Source organism: Sander vitreus, chromosome 17 (assembly GCF_031162955.1).
Source record: "Sander vitreus isolate 19-12246 chromosome 17, sanVit1, whole genome shotgun sequence".
NCBI classification, from domain to species: Eukaryota; Metazoa; Chordata; class Actinopteri; order Perciformes; family Percidae; genus Sander; species Sander vitreus.
Window position 1 is genome coordinate 9,326,103 of NC_135871.1, and position 20,123 is coordinate 9,346,225.

General features: G+C 38.8%; 3 protein-coding genes across 6 annotated transcripts in view; 1 reads left to right on the top strand and 2 right to left on the bottom strand.

Annotated features, from left to right (window-relative positions):
- The window catches only part of tial1 (TIA1 cytotoxic granule-associated RNA binding protein-like 1), a 12,052-nt gene extending 6,067 nt beyond the window's left edge, over window positions 1–5,985 (top strand). For 3 of the 4 annotated variants that reach the window (XM_078272767.1, XM_078272768.1, XM_078272769.1), the window contains 6 exons: window positions 265–373; window positions 685–780; window positions 910–994; window positions 1,205–1,328; window positions 2,987–3,186; window positions 3,376–5,985. In XM_078272767.1, the coding sequence (XP_078128893.1) occupies window positions 265–373; window positions 685–780; window positions 910–994; window positions 1,205–1,328; window positions 2,987–3,186; window positions 3,376–3,499 (738 nt within the window). In that variant the 3' untranslated portion in view covers window positions 3,500–5,985. Of the gene's footprint in view, window positions 1–264; window positions 374–684; window positions 781–909; window positions 995–1,204; window positions 1,329–2,986; window positions 3,187–3,375 lie in introns of those variants that run through there. The other variant, XM_078272770.1, reaches the window with a different exon arrangement.
- A 6-nt stretch (window positions 5,986–5,991) lies between these two features.
- On the bottom strand, window positions 5,992–13,401 carry pkd2l1 (polycystic kidney disease 2-like 1). Its single transcript, XM_078272766.1, has 15 exons — window positions 13,044–13,401; window positions 12,609–12,722; window positions 11,540–11,667; window positions 11,154–11,407; window positions 10,840–11,064; window positions 10,526–10,754; window positions 10,265–10,435; window positions 9,660–9,841; window positions 9,446–9,566; window positions 9,270–9,368; window positions 9,046–9,167; window positions 8,849–8,966; window positions 8,044–8,177; window positions 7,777–7,918; window positions 5,992–7,520 (listed from the first exon to the last, which is right to left on the bottom strand). The coding sequence occupies exons 1-15, from the start codon at window positions 13,315–13,317 to the stop codon at window positions 7,401–7,403; spliced, it is 2,433 nt and encodes an 810-aa protein (XP_078128892.1). The 5' UTR covers window positions 13,318–13,401; the 3' UTR covers window positions 5,992–7,400.
- Window positions 13,402–15,531: 2,130 nt separating this feature from the next.
- Window positions 15,532–16,589, bottom strand: atoh7 (atonal bHLH transcription factor 7). Its single transcript, XM_078273457.1, has one exon. The coding sequence runs from the start codon at window positions 16,393–16,395 to the stop codon at window positions 15,943–15,945; it is 453 nt and encodes a 150-aa protein (XP_078129583.1). The 5' UTR covers window positions 16,396–16,589; the 3' UTR covers window positions 15,532–15,942.
- Between the last annotated feature and the right edge of the window lie 3,534 nt (window positions 16,590–20,123).

The following is a 20,123-nucleotide window of genomic DNA, read 5'->3' on the forward strand; positions in this document are numbered from 1 at the left end:
ATTTCTATTTTCTGTTTATTATTCTACTTTAATGCATCATATACAAATCTAATTAATCATAGTTGGAACCATAGTCACAACTTAAATCATCTATCATTACATAATTTCTTGTTAACCATTACCAGTATCAATATGTATCAATATACTTAGATTTAAAAAAACAGGGGGGAAAAAGTAAATTCTGAGAACTGATTTATAGTCACCAATAAACTTCACGGATTCATCAAATCAAGAAGGGTAACCGTCTTTGATCTGGATTTATAGGATGCAGAGAATGCCATCATTAACATGGGGGGACAATGGCTGGGAGGACGCCAAATCAGGACCAACTGGGCAACGCGTAAACCACCAGCTCCAAAGAGTATCCAGGACAGTAAGTTTTAAAGTCACTGCACACCCACACTGGGGATTTCACTTACCAGGCAAGTCAGTTTCAGTCTGACTGAACCGTCGGGATTGTTCGGGAGTGTGCAGACTGTGTTTGATTGACATCCTCCTCGCTCACCTGTTAGCTTTGTTGCACCGGCCAAATTACACCTTTTATCATTCTTATTGGTGCGTCTTAGTCTGGAGTGTAGGTAATTTCTCTCGTATCACAAATCATAGCCATGACTTTTTTTGATTTGAAACGTAAACCTGTGTCTAAAGGTAGGGACATCCCTTCACAAATTGTTTTTATTTCAGATGGCTCAAAGCAGCTGAGGTTCGATGACGTAGTAGCTCAGTCCAGTCCACAGAACTGTACCGTGTACTGTGGAGGGATCCAGTTAGGACTATCAGGCAAGTGTCGTGTTCTCTAAAGATGCATTGTCACAGCCCTTGTCACACTATAGTAGTAGTCTTATTACTTACCATACACTTTCCTCGAGTAGCCTAAGAACTAACTACGTTAACTTTTTTTCCTTTCAGAACACCTAATGCGACAGACCTTCTCACCGTTTGGTCAAATAATGGAAATCAGAGTTTTCCCAGAGAAAGGATACTCTTTCATCAGGTAGTGCCTCAGTCCATTGCAGCAGTTGGCCTCTAGATGTCAACAAAAGCAAACTGCATGACTTGATGACAGGCCAGTCAGCACCCAACATAGTGTCAGTGGCCCTTTCTGTTATGTGTCTCTTCACCTCAACACCGTTAGCTCAAAGTTTTACTACTGTGTATTTTCTGAATTGCTTGCTTGCTGCTAAGCTGCTGTTTTCCTTTTAAGGTTTTCCTCCCATGACAGTGCTGCCCATGCCATTGTTTCTGTAAATGGCACAGCCGTTGAAGGACACATAGTGAAGTGCTTCTGGGGCAAAGAATCTCCTGACATGGCAAAGAAACCACAGCAGGTAGGGAAAACATCACTACTAAGCAAAATGATAAGAGAGAGAGGAAAAAAAAAATATATATATAAAATATATATATATATATATAGTTTATAATGTTTAGAATCAGATACATTTTGATACAGAATTTTTAAAGACTGCATATATAAACATATGATACATATTCAAGTGTTGATTCAAAACTATAAAAAATACAACTAAGACAAAAAAAGAAAAGGAAAAAAAAAAGACAAAACTATATACAGACAGGGGGTAACCTTTTCAACATAGTATATTCAGTAAAATAAAGAAATACGATTAGGCCTATTAGATGTGACATAGTTATTTGCTCTATCTTATAAATTTCGGCCACGGTATCCATCCATGAGTCTACTGTCGGGCTCTCCTGCGCCACTTCCTAGTTTTTTTACTGGCCACCAGCAATATGTTAATTAGATACTTATCTCCTTTAAACCAGTCTTGAGGTATGTTCCCAAGGTACATAGTCTTACATTCTAGAGGGATTTCCTCTTGAAATACCTCCTGTATGGTATTATGTATACCCTTCCAAAAGTTTTTAATGACAGCACATTCCCAGAAAATATGATAATGGTTTGCATTTTGGTTACCACATTTTCTCCAACAAGCTGGGGTATTATCATCATAGTGAGATTTCTGAGATGGTGTGATAAAGTATCTTATTATGCTTTTCCAACCAAACTCTCCATTTCTGTGAACTGGTACATTTCCATTGATACCTCCATATGTTGTCCATTTTTACTCAGCTATATTAATTCCACCTTCCTTTTCCCACTCTGTTTTAATATATGTTGCTGAATGTGTTTTAAGATTTAATGAACACTTACACTGTGTTCCAAATTATTATGCATATGATATTTTACACAGATTTTCCTAAATGGTCGATGCAAATGACAGTCAGTATAATTTTCAAGTCACCAACCGTTAGGGTATAAGTTGAATTTCATTGAACAAACCACCCAATGAAAACAGAAATTATTATGCATGGGGTACTTTCCATAAGATCATTTCTCAATGCAAATCAAACCAGCTATTAGGATAACTGAAATAAAACCATGCTAATCTCTAGGTATGGTGAAGGGTATGTGATGATGTGGGGGCCAAGGGAACTTTATCAGGATGCATAGTATCCTGGATCCATCAAATAACTGGCCTTTAAAAATAAACATCTGCCTGCCTCTATGGGAATTTAACATAGGGGGTGTACTTACTTATGCCCCCTGTATTTTAAGGAAGAACATTTATTTATGTACGATACATTATTCATTCACAAAAAAAAATGGTGTCATTAAAGGTTGGAGTTTTCCTCATTTTTTTTAATTAAGGCATTAAAATCAATTTCCAAAAGATGATTTTTTTTTTTTTTTATTCCTCTTTTTAGTCAACTTTAGCATGGGTTCATAAACTTATGGGCACCACTGTACATACATGACATAGTCCCCTTTTTGATTTCCCATCTATATGCTTATTTTTTTTAAACAGTTCTAAAATAGATTTATTTTTATGGGCATTTTTGTATTAACTGTATTAGATATGACCGAAGGATGACAGGAAATTAGCTAAGAGATAGGAAGAATGACATGCAACAAAGGTCTCCGTTAAGACATGTTTTCACTTTTGTCCTCTCTGTTGGCATAATTCAGGTTGAGTACAGTCAATGGGGCCAGTGGAACCAAGTCTATGGGAATCCGCAGCAGCAGCCGCAGCAGCCGCAACAGCCGCAGCAGCAGCAGCAGCAGCAGCCGCAGCAGCAGCAGTATGGGCAGTATGTGACCAATGGGTGGCAAGTTCCCTCCTACAGCATGTACGGCCAGACGTGGAACCAGCAAGGATTTGGAGTAGAGTGAGTTTTACTGGAATGTATTAAATTCATACATACACCTTTTGTATGACTATATTCACAGGCCAGAAGACTTATCTCTCCTCCATTCTGGGGAGCATTTATTTATTTATTATTTATTTTACAACATGGTTGATCTTTGTATGCAGTGACCACAGTCATACTAACTGGGTATTTGTGCCATCTTTGCAGGCAGTCCCAGTCACCAGCCTGGGTGGAAGGCTTTGGATCTCAGTCAGCCCAGGCTGCAGCTCCACCCGGTCCTGTCATGTCCAACCTGGCCAACTTCAGCATGGCTGGCTACCAGACGCAGTGAGCTAGCACTAACCTAAGTGTAGTACCATGAGGGTTTTGTCAACCCTTTTAGACCACACAGCACTCTTTCACCTGGACAGCTGCTGTGGTAGAAGAAGGGCAGGGGCCATATTCAAAAAGCCTTTGTAGCTAATAGTTGCTTCTAAACAACCAGTTCAACAATTATGTTTTAAATGACAGTGTCCATTTCACTCAGAACAAAGTTTATTTGATGATAATTTAGTTTAGTTATGTAAAAGTGTGCTTAGGCATCTGAAATAAAGCCAAACAACTTTCTTTGTCTAAGTAGATGTTAAATGACAGGCCAACTTTTTGAATGTTTGGTCCCATGAAAACCATACCCAGTATGTGACAAAGAGGATTTACAGCTATCTTAACAGAGACAAGAGACCATTTCATGCCTCGTATCATACGCTGAATAAGTTGACCAGTGGGCCAAACCATCAAAAAGTTGAGTCCTTCAGAAACTAATTGTTACCCTCCCATATTCAAAACATGAGCAAAAATGTATCCAGAAATCATGAAATGTAAACGGAAACCTAACAGCCACGCTATTTTAGTGGAGTTAAAAGCACATTTACTATAAGCCATCTTATTACTCCAGCAGCTCACTGGAACAAAACTACAGCAATATCCGGTCTCAGTTTGCCAATGTGTTTTTTTTTAATATTTCAGTGTTTGTTACAGACTTGTCAAAATGTTTACTTGTCATACTTGGGGCATTTTTCTGTCCTTTTATACAACAGAATACAAAACACCACTTCAGTCTTCATGCATTGATTAAGTTCACTTTTGTTATATAGGTCAGTTTGTGAAATGGCATACAGTGATGACAGTGGCTGTGTTCGGAATTGTATACTTGCGTACTGCCTACTTCATACTCGATCAGTCGGCTGGCTGTGTCCGAACACAGCCAGTGTTGCACAGATTGAGCAGGTAGGATTGGTCACCATGAATTTGTGCCACACACTGCATTGAGCCGCAAGAATGAACCAACCTACTAAAAGTGGTTTGGGCTTAGGTTTAGCTCATAGCTAGAAATTCAGTCCCATTTTGATATATTAATGAAAAATGCTTTGTGAATAGAGGCCCTGGAACAGTAGTTTACCTTTCTAGTATATGTGAACCATTTGTATAAACAGCTGTGGCTTTAAAATATATAGTGGGATGTGGTATCTCTTGGGTAAATTTTGTGTACAAAGAAAAATGTCACACACACAACTCTAAAGGGGGGGGGGGGGAATGATTTGGTTTTTCATGTTTTGTAAAGGAGTGATCAGCATGTTCTTTGCAGACTTCTGATGGATTTTAGGTTATACCTTAGATTGGACTAATTTATAATCCTGTGTCTCAAAGTAAAGGCTATAGAACATGCTCACTATATAAAGAACATATTGTAAAAACCCTCAATCTTTGTAAAGGTAACTAACTCTGGGGGCTGGTTTCCTGGAAAGATAGTGAATCTTTAATATTTTCTTGATAACCTCAGTTAATTTATAGTAACTTCTTTCTAATGGTTGTGAGAGTTTTTGCGAAGAAACTTAGACTTAATTTAGCACCAAAACCAGCCCCTAATGATATTGCATCATGTTTTACATAATTAAAAATTCTGTTCTTTAGTCCCTTATTTGTGTAAAGACAAACTGTCCAATGTTTTAGGCTTTCTATAAATTGCGATGGTTTTATTTTATGAAAGTGAAAGGTTTCCTAAATATGTCATTGATTTGTCAGGGAAGCGGGCACCTTTCTGCCTCTTGGTGTATTCAGAATTTTCTCAGTATTTGCAGAATATTTCCGTATATTCCAGGTAAATTATTTAATAAAAAATAACTGGCAAATTGTGACAAGACATCCTGCCATTGGGATTGTATTTGTGCACGTGCCATTCTGTACAGTATATTAAACTCCTTGTAAACTCACTCTCCTTTTCCTGTTCTACTAGGCGACAAACTAGAAAAAATTGATTTTGTTTTTGTTTATTAGACCTGGGGTATGTTTTTGTGTACAAACAGGGTCATTTGGGCTGAGAGTGTAAATATAAACCTTGATCACAAACCTTTATGAAACTTAAGAAATAATGTACATTCTTTTAGGTAGAAATGCCATCATTAAATTTCAGCAATATGAGTTATGAATAAGCCTTAATTGATGTGTCAGTAAATTCAAACTTTGTGATATTTACAGAGGCTACATTACAAATCTAAATTCTTTTCCATTGTGGATTTTCCCTTTTCCCATTTTTAAGTTTGTGTGCCATTTTTAGAACATGGCAGGAAGCAGGTGATGTTTCGGCTTGAACTGCACGCTTATGACATGTAATACATTTGTTGCTTAAAATATTGAATGTAACAGCATTTCGCTTTTATGACAACAATACAAATAAGTTGCACAATAGAAGTGATGTTTAATAATAAAGGATGAAATCAATTTTTCATTTAAATGGGAAAACAAAATGAGTGACTTCAAATAAAGAAACATTTGAACCTGGTCGTTCAGTATTTATTTATTTGACACTAATAAAGAACAAAGCATAAAGTCACTGTAACATGTTCAGTCATTCTATCAGACACAGTAAATGACATTTGTTACAATCTAACTGAGGTTCTGAATGTCAAATACACTGTTTATTGGGAGGTATGAAACTAAATTATGAATTCATAAAAACATCATGTCCAGTGGGATAATGCTTCACAGATCCTATTATTTTTTATTATATAGAAATATGTTTTTAAAGAAGGGATGTAGACGATGTCACACTTGCTCTTGTTACAACATGAGGTTTTGGCAGCTCAGGAGGCGTACAAAGGTGATGAATAATTAATGAACCGTGTATTCCATATAAACATAATTAGGCAATTATTTTGTAGATCTCACTAAACTGCAAACAAGTCAAGGGGCTGGTAGCTTTTGAGCAACTGTTATAGAACCTGAACATTCATAAACATTAAATGACTAAAGCAAAGCAAACATCGCTTAGTCAGGTTTTAGATGGCATATGCACTGTATAATATTGATTATATTGCATAACTATTTTTTCTTACCTATTGTTTAAATACATGTACACAACTAATAATCTCATCTACAACATACATTGTTGTCTAACACAGGGGTCTTCAACGTTTTTTAAGTAAGGACCTCTTAACTGATAGAGAGATGGAGCAGGGACCCCTTACTACAGATACTGTATAAAATGAAGTTGTATATTAAACTGGGCCTACAATTAGGTGTAGGGTGGCCTAAAGCCTTTATACATATAGTACCTTTTTTTTGCATAGAATACTAAGCTTTTAAAATAGCATAATTGTCATGATTTTATAAATCAATTTTTTAATTTTAAAACATACATGTGGCACAGGGAATCTTTAGGATTAACTATGTGTGGATGGCTACCTTACCTATAGGCCAGTAAGCCTATCATCAGTGGGGATTTATATTTGATAATAATAGGTTAGCTTCATTTTAAGACTTTTTCATTTTAGAAAAAAACTTTCAAAAATTAATAATTTGGAGGCCCCCACCCCCTGCATTGACCCCCTAGGGGTCCCGGACCCCCTGTTGAAGATCCCTGGTCTAACATATCTGAGCTTAAACCAGTTTATTATATAAGCTCTTGTGTCACCTAGAAGGCAAGGAATTTCAAAAACATATTTATACAGTACTTACATATTTCCATGAAATGAGTGGCTGTAACTAAGTTAAAAGCAGCTGAAAGTGTTGAATATGTGCCATGTCATAGTGTCAGCAGCTTATTGTTGATCTGACTGCCTAACTGTAGGTTTCACCCATGAAGAATCCGTTGATTGAACAGACTTTGAACATTGGAAAGTAGTGAAGCACAACACATTGTTGACGTGTGTCAGCTGACTTCCAGATAACCCATGATTCTGTTTCTCAGAGCTTAATCACATATGACAGTCGTATGTGGAGTCGGTGTAAACTGCTGGTTTCCTTGATGACATCTCAGCCTTCGTCCCTCCGTCCACACAAACCAGGACGCTCCCATCTGAGGCAGTGTCACCACTCTGGACAGGGGTGATGAAACATTTTGTATTCATAAGAATAGAATTAAGAAAGTCTCATATTCTTAAGTACAAAATATTGGACATTTCCCTCAGATTATATTACAGCCCATTTTGCATGATCAACAACACAGTTGTTAAATATGTTTAATATACTTTTCAGTGTACTCCATGAACTGATACTCCGTAATATATGTATAAAAAAATAAATAAAGCATTTCATGCATACAATGAAATCGTAACCTATTTCCATACTCACATCATTATTGGCTACAGTCAGTTTCCTTGCCGTTTGGTCTCCCTTAGTTTTCTCTTGTAATCCCAGTTTTTCCATAATCAACTCAATCCTGGATGTAATGCCTGCCACAGAGCTTTCAAGGTGACGAACCTGTCTGGCCAGTCTTTATGGAGAGAGAAAAGTAATTCGGTTTCTGGTTAATGTCCACTGTTATGAAATTCATTCCTCTTGTTTAAAGGCAAGACAAATTAAGACATTTCATAGGTAAAATGTAAAAATTCTTCCCACCTTAGAAACTGTTCCTGATCAACAAAGGTATGACTGGAGTGGTTCTTCTGCTCATTGGATGTTGCAGGAGGCTTCTCCTGTACTTCTTTCCCATACGTCGTTCCGAGATCGTTAAGTTCAGCGCAAAGAGCGTCCTGACAAACAAATGGAACCATTGTAATAAGACAGCTTTGTCTGCATTCGCTCGATGGTGTTTTAAGGTCCCAACGTTTCCTTCCAGGCAGCTCTGCGACTGTTGACTTCAAGGCACCTAACCTTAACCCAAACCTAACCCTAACCATAACCATAACCATTGCCTAATCGACTTCAAGATAGTATTTTAGACTTTTTTTTAAATGTTTGTAATCCTTTTTATGTGGAGATAGATTGGGATAGAATTTTTTTGTATTGCGACGCCGGGACATTTATTTTCATAACTATATATATATATATATATATATATATTTATTTTGTAATGTCTCCAGGAGGGAGGCCAGGGCAGGTGTGGAGGTGACCTTTTTTTTTTTAAAGTTTTATTCTCCCGCTGTCCGTCCTGTCCAGTGGTTCTTTTAACCTGCCTTTAATATCTGACCTTTTAAACAGATTTTTTATATTTTTATATAACTGAACTTGTCTTTTTAAGGAGGTTTTAAAGTGTTTTAATAACACCAGTGGTCCCCTTGTGCCCGTGCCCCTCGCAGCGCCCATCCCGGGCGTTGCGTTTTAACCCTAACCATAACCATTGCCTAATCCTAGTGCCGTTGGGGGACTTAAAACACCGATAAACTCTGCAATAAGAAACACTTCAAACTGTATAGACACAAACCCTTTTTTCTTCCAGCTCGATTTTCATCCTCGCTTGTTCGTCTTTGTCTAGAATTTGGTTCCCATCATGGTCAAACCGTGAGAAGGCTGCAGAAATTTCATGATCAGCATGTCCCATCCTACGAGATCATCGGAGCGGTGAGGGTTATGTTAAACAGAGTTAGCTTATGCTTTTCTTTTTGATATTCTGTCACTTACTCTTTCAAGGTTTCTCTGAAGTCCTTGAATTCAATTTCTCTAGATCCAGATTGTAGCACCTTCTGAACATCTGTTATTTTCTCCTTTTTAAGTTTCAACTTCGTAAATGTCTTCATATAGCTCTGAATTACAAAGAAAAAAAACATTCTTGAAAACAGACTCTTGAAAAACTTCATCCATAGATGTATATATTTTTTTTTTTACATGAATCAGATTGCCTTTACCTGTTTGATGATGTCAGTAATCTGTAGTTCATCTTTTTGGGATGAGAGCTCCTCCTTAACCTCAGAATATGTGTCATTTATGATAGCCAGAAACATGTTCTGAGGGACAGATACATGAAGAGATAATGAGAATGTCATCTTTATCCACAAGCATCTTGTGTAGCAGAATGACTTACCAGTAGAACAAAGAAAACAAAGAACACATAGGTGACAAAGTAGATTGGCCCAAGAACTCTGTTAGCGCGGTCAATGGCATCGAAATCAAAGTCTCCAAGAATAATTCTGAACTGTGTGAAGCTGCAGAAAGAAAATAGGATTGATTAATTCATTCTTCCTCCATCATCCTATTTAAATATTTCCTGCTGAGCCACTGTTTGGAACAGCCCTTACATGCACTTGACGAAGGTGCTGAAAGATTGAACCTCTGTCCCAAAGAGCAAATATCCAAGTTGAGCATAGGCGAAGAACACGATGAAGAACATGATGGCAAAGCCCAAGATATCTTTAGCACATCGACCCAGTGTGGAGGACAGCTGAGTCATGGTCTTGTTAAAACTGATGTACTTGAAAATCTAAAGGACAAGAAGAAAAACACAGTCTTTTGGATGACGCTAGAGCCCAATTATTTTCCTAACTAAATTAATGGTACATGTCTTTCTAGTCTTCTAACCACTCAAAGTGCTTTACATGCCACATTAACTCTTTCACACACACACACACACACACACACACACACACACACACACACACACACACACACACACACACACACACACACATTCATACACTGATGGCAGAGGCTGCCATGCAAGGTGCCAATCTGCTTAGCAGAATCTAATCTAATTCTTCAGCCTTTGGGGTTTCATTATCTTGCCCAGGACACATTTAACATCCGGACTGGAGGAACTGCAGATCTTCCAATTAGTGGACAACCCGTGCTATCTACTGAGCCACTGCACAGTAATGTGTTCAAGTGAAAGATGTCAGTACTTTACCTTGATCCACGCAAAGAACAAGTTCACTGCATTCATGTTGTTGTACTGTGTTTGCCAGAAGGCCAGAAATTCAAAATCAGCGTAGATACCGGGTTGTTCCAGCAGTTTGCCAAGCAACTTGTCCACTTTGACAGTTCGGAAAATATTGAATACAATGGCAACGATGGCGAGCTGGGAAGGAAAATAATTTTACTTCTTTGATGCAAAGCACAATCAGGGAAAAGGACATGTTTGAATCAAACAAGAAGGACATTTTCTTACCATTATGACAACAACATCCAGTATGTTCCAGATGCTTTTGAAATAGGAGAGCTTGTGTATTCGCAGCTCAAGAATCTCCTCCACTACGTAATAAATAATGAATAAACAGAAGACCATCTCACAGCCGAGGATAAAGTAATCCCAGTTGGTGATGTAGCGAATCAGTTTGACTGTTCTTATCTGGTAGGAAGGGATTGCTCCGCCAGTTGCTGGGAATTCAACAACCAACCTAAAAGATCGGATGAAATGTTTGTCAACCAATGCATGTGTATCAACCAATGGGTAAAGTTGCTATTGTCAATAGTGCTCTTTACCTGATGACACAGAACATGTTAATGTTTGCGTTGTAAGTGGAGAAGTCGATGAATGCTACTCTGGTTCCTCGGTCAAGCCACAGGTTGTCCACCAGTTCCTGCAGTATGATGGCACTCTCCTCTTTGGTGCGACTCAGGTCTTGGTAGTATCCCGCTCCACTGTATGTGGTCAGCAATCCCCAGTAAGAGGAACCTTTGACTTCTTTTTCTGTGTGGTAGGTCCAGCTGCAGAGAAAGAAGACACATTTGCTGTAGTTCTCCAATCTAACTGCATACCCAAAGTTACCCTGTAAGGAAAGCAGTGAGGGGCTTACGCGGTGCCATTGATGAGACCGAAGCTAATGTCATCCTCCTTCTTCTCAGTGTAAACATCGAAACATCCCGTGATCTCATCTTTAAAGTCTTTGTGGACCTTGCAGGAGTTGTTCATGATCTTGATCTGCCTCATTCTAGGGACTCCCAGCAGCATGTTCTCATAGTAGATGAAGGACTGGTCTCCGCTGTTCAGGGACTGGTTATTGTACCATGTAGTCCAGTAGAGGCTGTCCACCAACGGGCCCTGGGCATACTGTTAATATATACAAATAAAAAGAGAGTGGATGCAGTTTGAGTTGCACACAAAATAAATTTTATATTTTCATTTCTCAGTGATTTCTCACTGTGGCAAACATGGAGGAAATGAATGTGGAGATAAACTCACAGTCCAGAAGTCAGCCATGGTGCCAATGGACTGAAACGTAACCCCACTTCCACCGGCTGTGTTCACAAACAGGTCCGTCATAGCTTTAGTGTAGTAATAGGTGCTCGAGCTGGTCATACCGTATGTCACTGAAAGACAATATTATCACATTGTCAATGGCCAATAATTGATTCCTATCTGGCTTTGCTCAGGCTTAGCTCTAAATGTTGCTCCATTCAACAGTCCAAGATAAGACAACTCAGAAGCAGACACGCAAGGCCTTATTGAAGAGTTGTTGTTTGGCTGTGTTTATGTCACTACAGTCAAACAGATCCAGATTAGAGGCCGTAATTTGTTTGAAGAGAGAGCACGCTTGCCTGACGCAAATAGCCTCTTCAAACAATGTAAATCTAACCGAGACAAAGCAACAATGGCTAGGCCAAATGCTCTTATCGCTAAAAGGCAAGGGAGCAGAACCCATGTCCCTTTCACTCCCAATGCTCAGCTGGACAATGGATCTCAGGCAAAGGGATTGGGAGGGCATTTGTGGTAGGCATTAAGGCAGGGGCTTTTGATAGTAAATCAACAGTCCAAAGTGCCCTACACAGTAACACTCTGTCAAATGGTGAGCACTTCAACAAGGGAACAGCATTGCTTAAAAAACAAATAGTTGATTGAAATATACTAAAGTAGACATAATGGTAAGAAATACAGGAACACCAAACAGTATTTAGTGTTCGAGACAGATTCTCTATCCCACCCTATATATATATATATGGGCCATTAATTTAAAAAAACAACCAGTATTTAGAAGTAGTTTTCATGCTTGCATGTCAATTCAAAGGTTCATAATATATTCTAAATTTGGGAAAGTAGGTGTAAAATGAAGTTTAAATCCAGTTTCACAACTTTTCTTCAAAATATCTACATTTGTCGAGGACAAAACACTTCACCATGCTACAAATTCTGTTTGTCCCGGGTACTGATCATGGTTTTCAACTTGAATTTTGAGACTACCACAAGTGCCAGGAATAGACATCCATATTGAAAAAGCAAAATGTTTGATAGAATTGGATAGTAGAATACTTACAGAGGCATATATCCACCAGGAACACCAGATAGACCATTAACTCTCGTAGCGTGGTTCGCACAAACAGTTCTCTGTTGTTTGAGGTGTTTTCAGTCAGTGTTGTGCCCCACAAGCCTACAGACAAATTACAGTGTTTTATGCCATTATGATACAACATTATTTATTGTCAAGACTGCTTTTTAAAGACCTTTCGTGCAGAGTGGGTATTGACTTTGATCCTGGGTTGACCTAAATTGATTAGCCAACAAGCAGGTCCACATCCATTTTAGGTTAAAAGAATATTGAGGCATAGCAGTTGATTTTACAGACCCAGACTGGACCAGTACCAAACAAAAGCCCCAGTGAGATGGGTGTCATCCATACTCATTGAACTAGCTGTACAAATATCTGTTATAGCAGAAATACTGTTGTAAAGTCAGCTGAGTGGGTTCCTACCTTTGATAAAAGAGCAGCAGCCTCTTTGTTTCTTCACCAGGCTTTGGTCAGTGGATGGTGGTTCCTCTGGGAATGGGCCGGGGATGTCCGGTTTGTACATGCTGTCCATGGAGACCTGGACGAGGGGCTGGGGGTTGTAAATGGTGCTGACAGCTCGGGGCAGGGGCAGAGGGGAGCCACAGTAGCCCTGGTTCACCCAGGCTCCGTTGCTTATGCTGTTCAACTCCACCTGCCCGGTCAGGTGGCTGTCGGCCCGATTGTTCCGACACTTCATACTGTCAGACACCTGTGTGTCTCTGTGTGGACTGTTAGTGTTTAAGTCAGAGAGGAAAGTGAAGCCGAGCAGTGCAGGCAGCTTCTAAACACCTGCTGAAGGGGATGATTATAAAGAGTGGATGACATAAGCTTTGTTGAGGGAGGAGCTGTTGGTCCCCTGTTGGAGCTTTTGTAGTCTTGAGATTGAGACCCAGTTAAAATACATTGAGGGAATAAAAAGGGTGGGTGTTGTACTAACACAACATTGACGTTATCTGTTTTGCACCTCAGCAAGGTGGCCTCGATTTGGTCAGTGATATATTATTTTTTTCATGTTAGCAATAGACAATGCATTTGGTAGATGGTATTATAGTATTAAAAATAACCAGAAAATATAATAACAACCCTCCTTCAAACTGGCAGTGAAGATTTGCCAAATGTAAGGACCTTCATTCTATAGTTCTGTAGCACATACCCACCTTTAATATGCTGGAAATGTCTTATAAAAGACAACATCCAGCTATGTTGGAGGCTGAGTAGCTAAAAGACAATTGAATTTGTTTTGCCCTGTCAATTACTTCCATGCTGAGCACATTGTTGTCACAATTGATTAACAACTCATCCAATAACGTGCTCCTATTGAGGAAATCAATTAATTGCATGTCGATTATATTTTCTGTCACCAACTGTTTGCGGCTTGTGGCTGAATTAATGAGGAGTGTAATTGCAGTGTCATTGAGGGTCTCAGCCTCATTACCATTACGCACTTTTGACTCTGCCATCTATTCATCTGTAACACGCCAACTGTCAGAAAGCATTTATTAAGTATGCAAACATTTGCGGTGGCATATGAATCATTAAGACCATCTGTATCAGTGTTTGGCACCTCATTTTTCGTTTAACACTTATCACACGTGTACTTAAGTGTTCTTGGCTGATATAAAATATCAGTTCAGCAGATCAAATAAGGAATACTTAAGATATGTTTCATTATTGTTTTCTATAATTTGATATATGATATCTATGGACATATTTATCTTTGCATGTATTTATGTGATTGTTCATTTGTGTAGAGGCATTAAAGCAAACAGAACCAAACAGGAAAATGACAAAACAACACATAATTCCAAATATTACAACTCAAATAAACTGCAGGCTAATGAAATGTGTATAAGGTATTAGCAGTTGGACAGTACAGTTAATGTACTGCTGTAGCCGTCTTATACTTAATGCAGATATAGTTTGGGTCCAGCTATGGCCGTTCATGCTTCAGCGGCTGTGGACAGAGCGATTACACACAGCCATTACCCCACAATAGAGTTTAATTTCTGCTCCCCCTCTGAAGCCGTGGCAGGATCTGGTACACAGGCTTCCTTAATCTGCTGTGGCTTGTGCCACCATTCAAACTTTTTCAAATCTGTAACAATCACTCTTCATTGGCTAATAATTGCCATTTAAATCTGTAGTGTGGCTCCAACAATGGAGAGTTGTGGAGCCACACAGCTACAGATACATTGGTCTGCACTGTAGCAGAATACTTGTAAAATGTGTTCGTTTTCAAAGAACATTTGAGAAAAGATTAGTTGAATACTTGTACTTGATTTTGGTTCCACGTTGACGTACAAGTGTCTTATCTCGGAGCACAGGAGCTCAGAACAAAAGGAGGATTGGTTCCCCAGGGAGCGGAGCGAGGCAGCGCAGCAGACATGCTCTGCCATTGCTCCTACTGAGAACTTGACACACAAAACAAAGGATGTGCTGTAAATTAGTTGTTTTAATACCACACAGAGAAGACAAAGGGAGATTATGAGGGTTAAAATACAAGAGCTTTCTAATAATAAGAGTATGTTTTTGTTAAAATGAGAACATTATGCATATGCAGTAAAATGTACTTAGGAATTTTAGATTGTTAGGGTTACAGATATAAATGTTTTTGATGATGCAAAAGAAAATGTATGTAAGGAATCAGCTTTGTATAGTTAAGAATTGTAGAAACCATTTTACGTGTATACAGATTATAAAGTATGAAGCCCATTACATACATATAAAACATTCCATATTTTACTATCATAAGCTCATGACTGGGATAGAAGATAATAAAGAACAAGATACATGTTTTTTATACAAAATATTTTTTTATTTTTGATCAAAAACTATAATTCAACAAAATAGAGGTCTGCATGTGAAAAATAACATCTACTTTTCAACTCTACAAACATGTACTTACACTTTGACAAAATAGTTACATATTGACTTTGACTATGCAAATAAGACCAGAATGATTTTCTCAGAATCCATTGAACATTGCACAACATTTTAGGGCCGTATCAAAATAACTGATAGAAAAACAATACACCATTGCCTGTATCTTCAGTACAATCTAGTGGTCATTATGATGACACAACATTTCTGTCATTGCTACTATACTTTGAACAAAAACAATGCTCAACATTGCTGGGTTTCCTAGCAAAAATAAAAACAAAGTGAAATAGAAGTCTTTTGTAGTCATACAAAAACTACATAAATACAAAAAATAAAATAATGCAATACAAATGTATTTACTGTCTCCTGGATTGAAGGAGAAATATTCACATTGTCACTCACATCCAACAACATGACTGATTATCTACCAATTGGCAGCAGTTTATCCGTGGACCTGATGGCCATCGAACTGATACGAGAAGGATGAGTGGATGTAGTCCTGTTCAGTGGGAGAGTCGTACCTCATGAGGCAGGGGTAATTTTCAGGCTGCACACAGTCAAACTGCAGGTCCAGCCACTGCCTATGAGGAGCAGAGTTGTGTTTCCTGGCGTCTGTCAGGATCCGGTTGAGGGCCATGATGTAGCTGAGAGCCATCTGCAGAGTTTCATACTTGGACAGTTTTTTGTCCTGGCCCCACTGTGGGACCACTTTACGTAAGCGATCAAAGGCTGTGTTCAAGCCCTGCATCCTCTTCCTCTCTCTGGCATTGGCAGCCATCCGTCGCCTTGTGGCAGTCTCATATTTCTCCGGGCTCTTGGAGTCTGGTTCTGAGGACTCGGATCCAGAGTCAGTGCAGCTGGGTCGCCGAGACTTCATGACGTTTGGTTGAAGCATCAAACCGGTATGTGTCCTTAGGTCAGAAAGACTCAGCTACCAGTCAACAGATTTATTAGAGAAGTTTTCCAGTTCAGCTTCAGGGTTCCTCAGTGATCTCCTTAATGTTATAGCCTGGCTGATGTCCAAGATGTGTGTGTCCTTTGTATTTGGAACTCCAGATAGTGGACAGCCTAAAGAGTCCAAGGTGTCTGTGATCCTGGAGACAGTGAGGGAGCAGCTTTTATAAGATGGAGCAGATGAACAGGTGGCAGCAGGTGGAGTCCCTGCCCCCCACCCCTACTCCCACCCCCCATCCTTAATATTGCATATAGAGAAACACACCCATGTAGACTCATAAACACCCACACCCACTCTCAGCACACACATACACACAGGCCTATATGTACGCACACTCACCACACACACACACACACACACACACACACACACACACACACACACACACACACACACACACACACACACACACACACACACACACACACACACACACACACAAACAAAACCTTAATGAAATTCCAATTATCTTGGGCTGGGCTATCGGGCTGTGGCTTCACTCAGAGCCATGTGTCACAAACACCAAAAGTCTACCATCTGGTAGCACAACTCACCACAGCTGACGGTGCAAACAAACTTTTAAAGGGCTAAGATTGTGGCTATTTCCCTGTTAAACTTACATTCCCACCAACTATGTAAAATTATAAAACCTAGCAATTACTTAGTATTAGTGATTGAACTCTTAAACAGACTACTGACAAATTATGGAATATAATTACAGTCAGGTATTAATTAATTAATTTAATAAATCTACAAACTACAAATGTTTCTAAAAGCACCAATTCATTTTTATCTAAATACAAATTCACAATACTGTACTTACATTTAACTTATTGTATATGCAAACGTATCTCACTATATTGTATAATCAAAAGTTTTCTTTTTCTTAACATTTTTGTATGGAACTTTAAAAATTAAAAATTGTGACTCAATCATTGTTATATTTAGCTGCCATGTGTCTTTATTTATAAATTAGATATAGAATATTAGGAAGCAGCTTGGCTATAAATCCATTCGGTTTTATTAAGTTACATAAGACACCAAGAAGTGCCCTTTCACTGGTCTCCGCGTGATAATAACCATAATCTGAGATTAGCCTGAGGCAACAGAAGTGGAAGTGTGGTCTGTAACCTGAGGGATTTTAACAGCACATCGGGGGATTAGGGCTCTCAAACAATATGTGCCAAGATGGTGTACAGATTACTGCACCATCTGAGATTTGGAAAGCTGTTTGTGAACAGGTGAAATATGAAATTCTCCTTTATATTTTAGAAGTACGTTAGTCTGAAATGGTGTTAATCAGTGCTGGGGTTTTAATGAATCACAGTATGTGGGATGCATTAATGTTCCTTATGTAGGCTACTTGGGACCACATATGAAATAAATAATTGATCTGTTTGGTGGTCCGAGAAAAATGAGACAGACAGAATAATTTGTCTGTCTGTGCTTCCCATCTGCCAGCATTTTATTCTGTAATTCAGGATCTGAGCAGGTTCCTCCATTACAAACACTCTGTTGACTGTCAACACACACACACACACACACACACACACACACACACACACACACACACACACACACACACACACACACACACACACACACACACACACACACACACACACACACACAGCCTTTTAACCTACTTCAAATAACAACGATCTTTCAGTTGGGCTTTGAATCACATTGAATGTGTGTTTACCTGAAAAGAGATGCAAAGGTTTTGATTCATTTCTTGTGAAGTGCAATACTTCAGTACTTTGAGTATTTTATTTTGTCCCACTTTATACTTCTACTCTACTTCTATAAATGCTATTTATGTGTCAGCTTTAGATTCTGTTGTATTACAGATTAAGATTTTTACATACACAATAATGAGCTTGTAGTTCTAAAATACCCAACAATATACTTAGTTTATATTAGTTCAATCTTGACCAGCTACAAAATGGGGATACTGTTTACACATTAATGCTACAACGCTAATAATAAAGTGAACATTTTGCACTGTAAACAGGAGCCATACTGCATAATGACTACAGTACTTTTGATACTTACATGCATTTTGAGTAATAACGTTACTTCAGTACTTGTAACTTAAGTAAAATGTGAATGCAGGACTTTAACTTATAATGTAGTTTTACACAATGGTTTTGGTACTTTTACTTAAGTAAAGGATCTGAATGCTGCTTCATTTTCTGGTGTCATCCTTTGTCAGCTCCTGTCACTGTGCACTGACAAACTCAAAGATTGGGTGTAGAGGCAGGTTATGAATGATTAATCACTGTCGGAGGCCTAGAATAATGCCCGTCTCTGGTATTGGGTCATGGACACAAGCTGATGCTGTCTGGTCATTTTGGGATGGACTGGTTAGCTGTGCAATTAGGCATATAATCCCATCTACCAGTTGGTTCATTGATTACAGATTGATGTAGTTTGCCAGCTGCTGCTTGTCTTGTCTGAGGGCCTTGTCTCAGACGTGGCCCGGCCCTTCCGTGTCTTCCACCCTTGTTTTTTTTTTTCCTTCTTTTTTCCACAACCCCTCACGATTGGCTCGTCTGAGCACCGATGGCCGAGCCATGCCCTCTGTCAAAAGCCATATGTCACAACTGAGGGGTGACCCGTCTGCTCTGACAGAAACACGTACCCTCATAAATCCAGCTCTCCTTATGGAGAAATGGAGATTAGGACACAAAGCGTGTGTTTCAGTACAGGAGAAAGTGTAAAAAAAAGGATTCCCTCTGCATGTGTGCTTTGACTTGATAAATCTCATTATCATTACGGGATTAATTTAAAGGAGCAGTGTGAATAAGATCATACTTAACGAGGATAGAGAGACATATCACAAGTGTGCCACTACTTCTGGTTTCCAGTGTGTGGAATTTGATTGCTGGCTTTGTAACAAACATAAAACATTAGTTATGATTGTGTTGACACTGCAGTAATCAAGTTAAGTACAGATGCAGTCTATTACACTTAGAAAACTGAATTTGAAACATCACAGCAATATTCAGCACAAGTGAGCTATGAGTGGAATGAATTAAAGAAAGAAAAATACAAAACATTGGATTTTATAAACCAAAACCCCAACTCATTCAGAGCCCAGAGATATTTACTACTTAGCAACACTACAGCACCCAGTTAACAAGTAGGCCTGGCAGCTGGTCAGATGAGGCTCGGAGTATAATTAGGTCACGTTAAGGTGAATGTAATTTTATGCCTATTTGAACTCTCTTCCCATCTAATTGGACTGATTAGTAATGCTTAATTGGCTTCTGAGCTTTCCTATTTGTTTTGAATTTGACATCAGTTTAAGCTAACGTGGCTCTGATTACAGCATATAGTCAAAAACGAGCTCTCAGTAATAACAGCAGACATTTAGATTCTAACTCACATTAACGTCAAGGCAAACTACCCGTTAACCTATTTGAATACATTCTGCATGAAATCCTGAAAAAGAGTAAAGAAATGAGACACTCTGAACTTCATCTGCTGCGAAGGAGCACTGAAAATAGAGCAGAATGATTTCAGGTGCTGTCTAAGCAGCATGCAGAATTACAACCACCTGTTCCAGCAAAGTAAACACATCACTCATTTGAATAAATATAACTTTATTCTGAGGACAAAACTATTTTACAATGTGCAACTTTACATCAGTTGAGTATGTGCTT

What these genes read in the sequence shown, in the direction of transcription:
- pkd2l1 (XM_078272766.1), bottom strand. Translation starts at nt 13,317, where the DNA reads ATGAAGTGTCGGAACAATCGGGCCGACAGCCACCTGACCGGGCAGGTG. An exon ending in AACATGTTCTGTGTCATCAG is followed by an intron (nt 10,755 to 10,839) that starts GTAAAGAGCACT and finishes CCGATCTTTTAG; the next exon opens with GTTGGTTGTTGAATTCCCAG. An exon ending in TGACTGTAGCCAATAATGAT is followed by an intron (nt 7,521 to 7,776) that starts GTGAGTATGGAA and finishes ACCCCTGTCCAG; the next exon opens with AGTGGTGACACTGCCTCAGA.
- atoh7 (XM_078273457.1), bottom strand. Translation starts at nt 16,395, where the DNA reads ATGCTTCAACCAAACGTCATGAAGTCTCGGCGACCCAGCTGCACTGAC.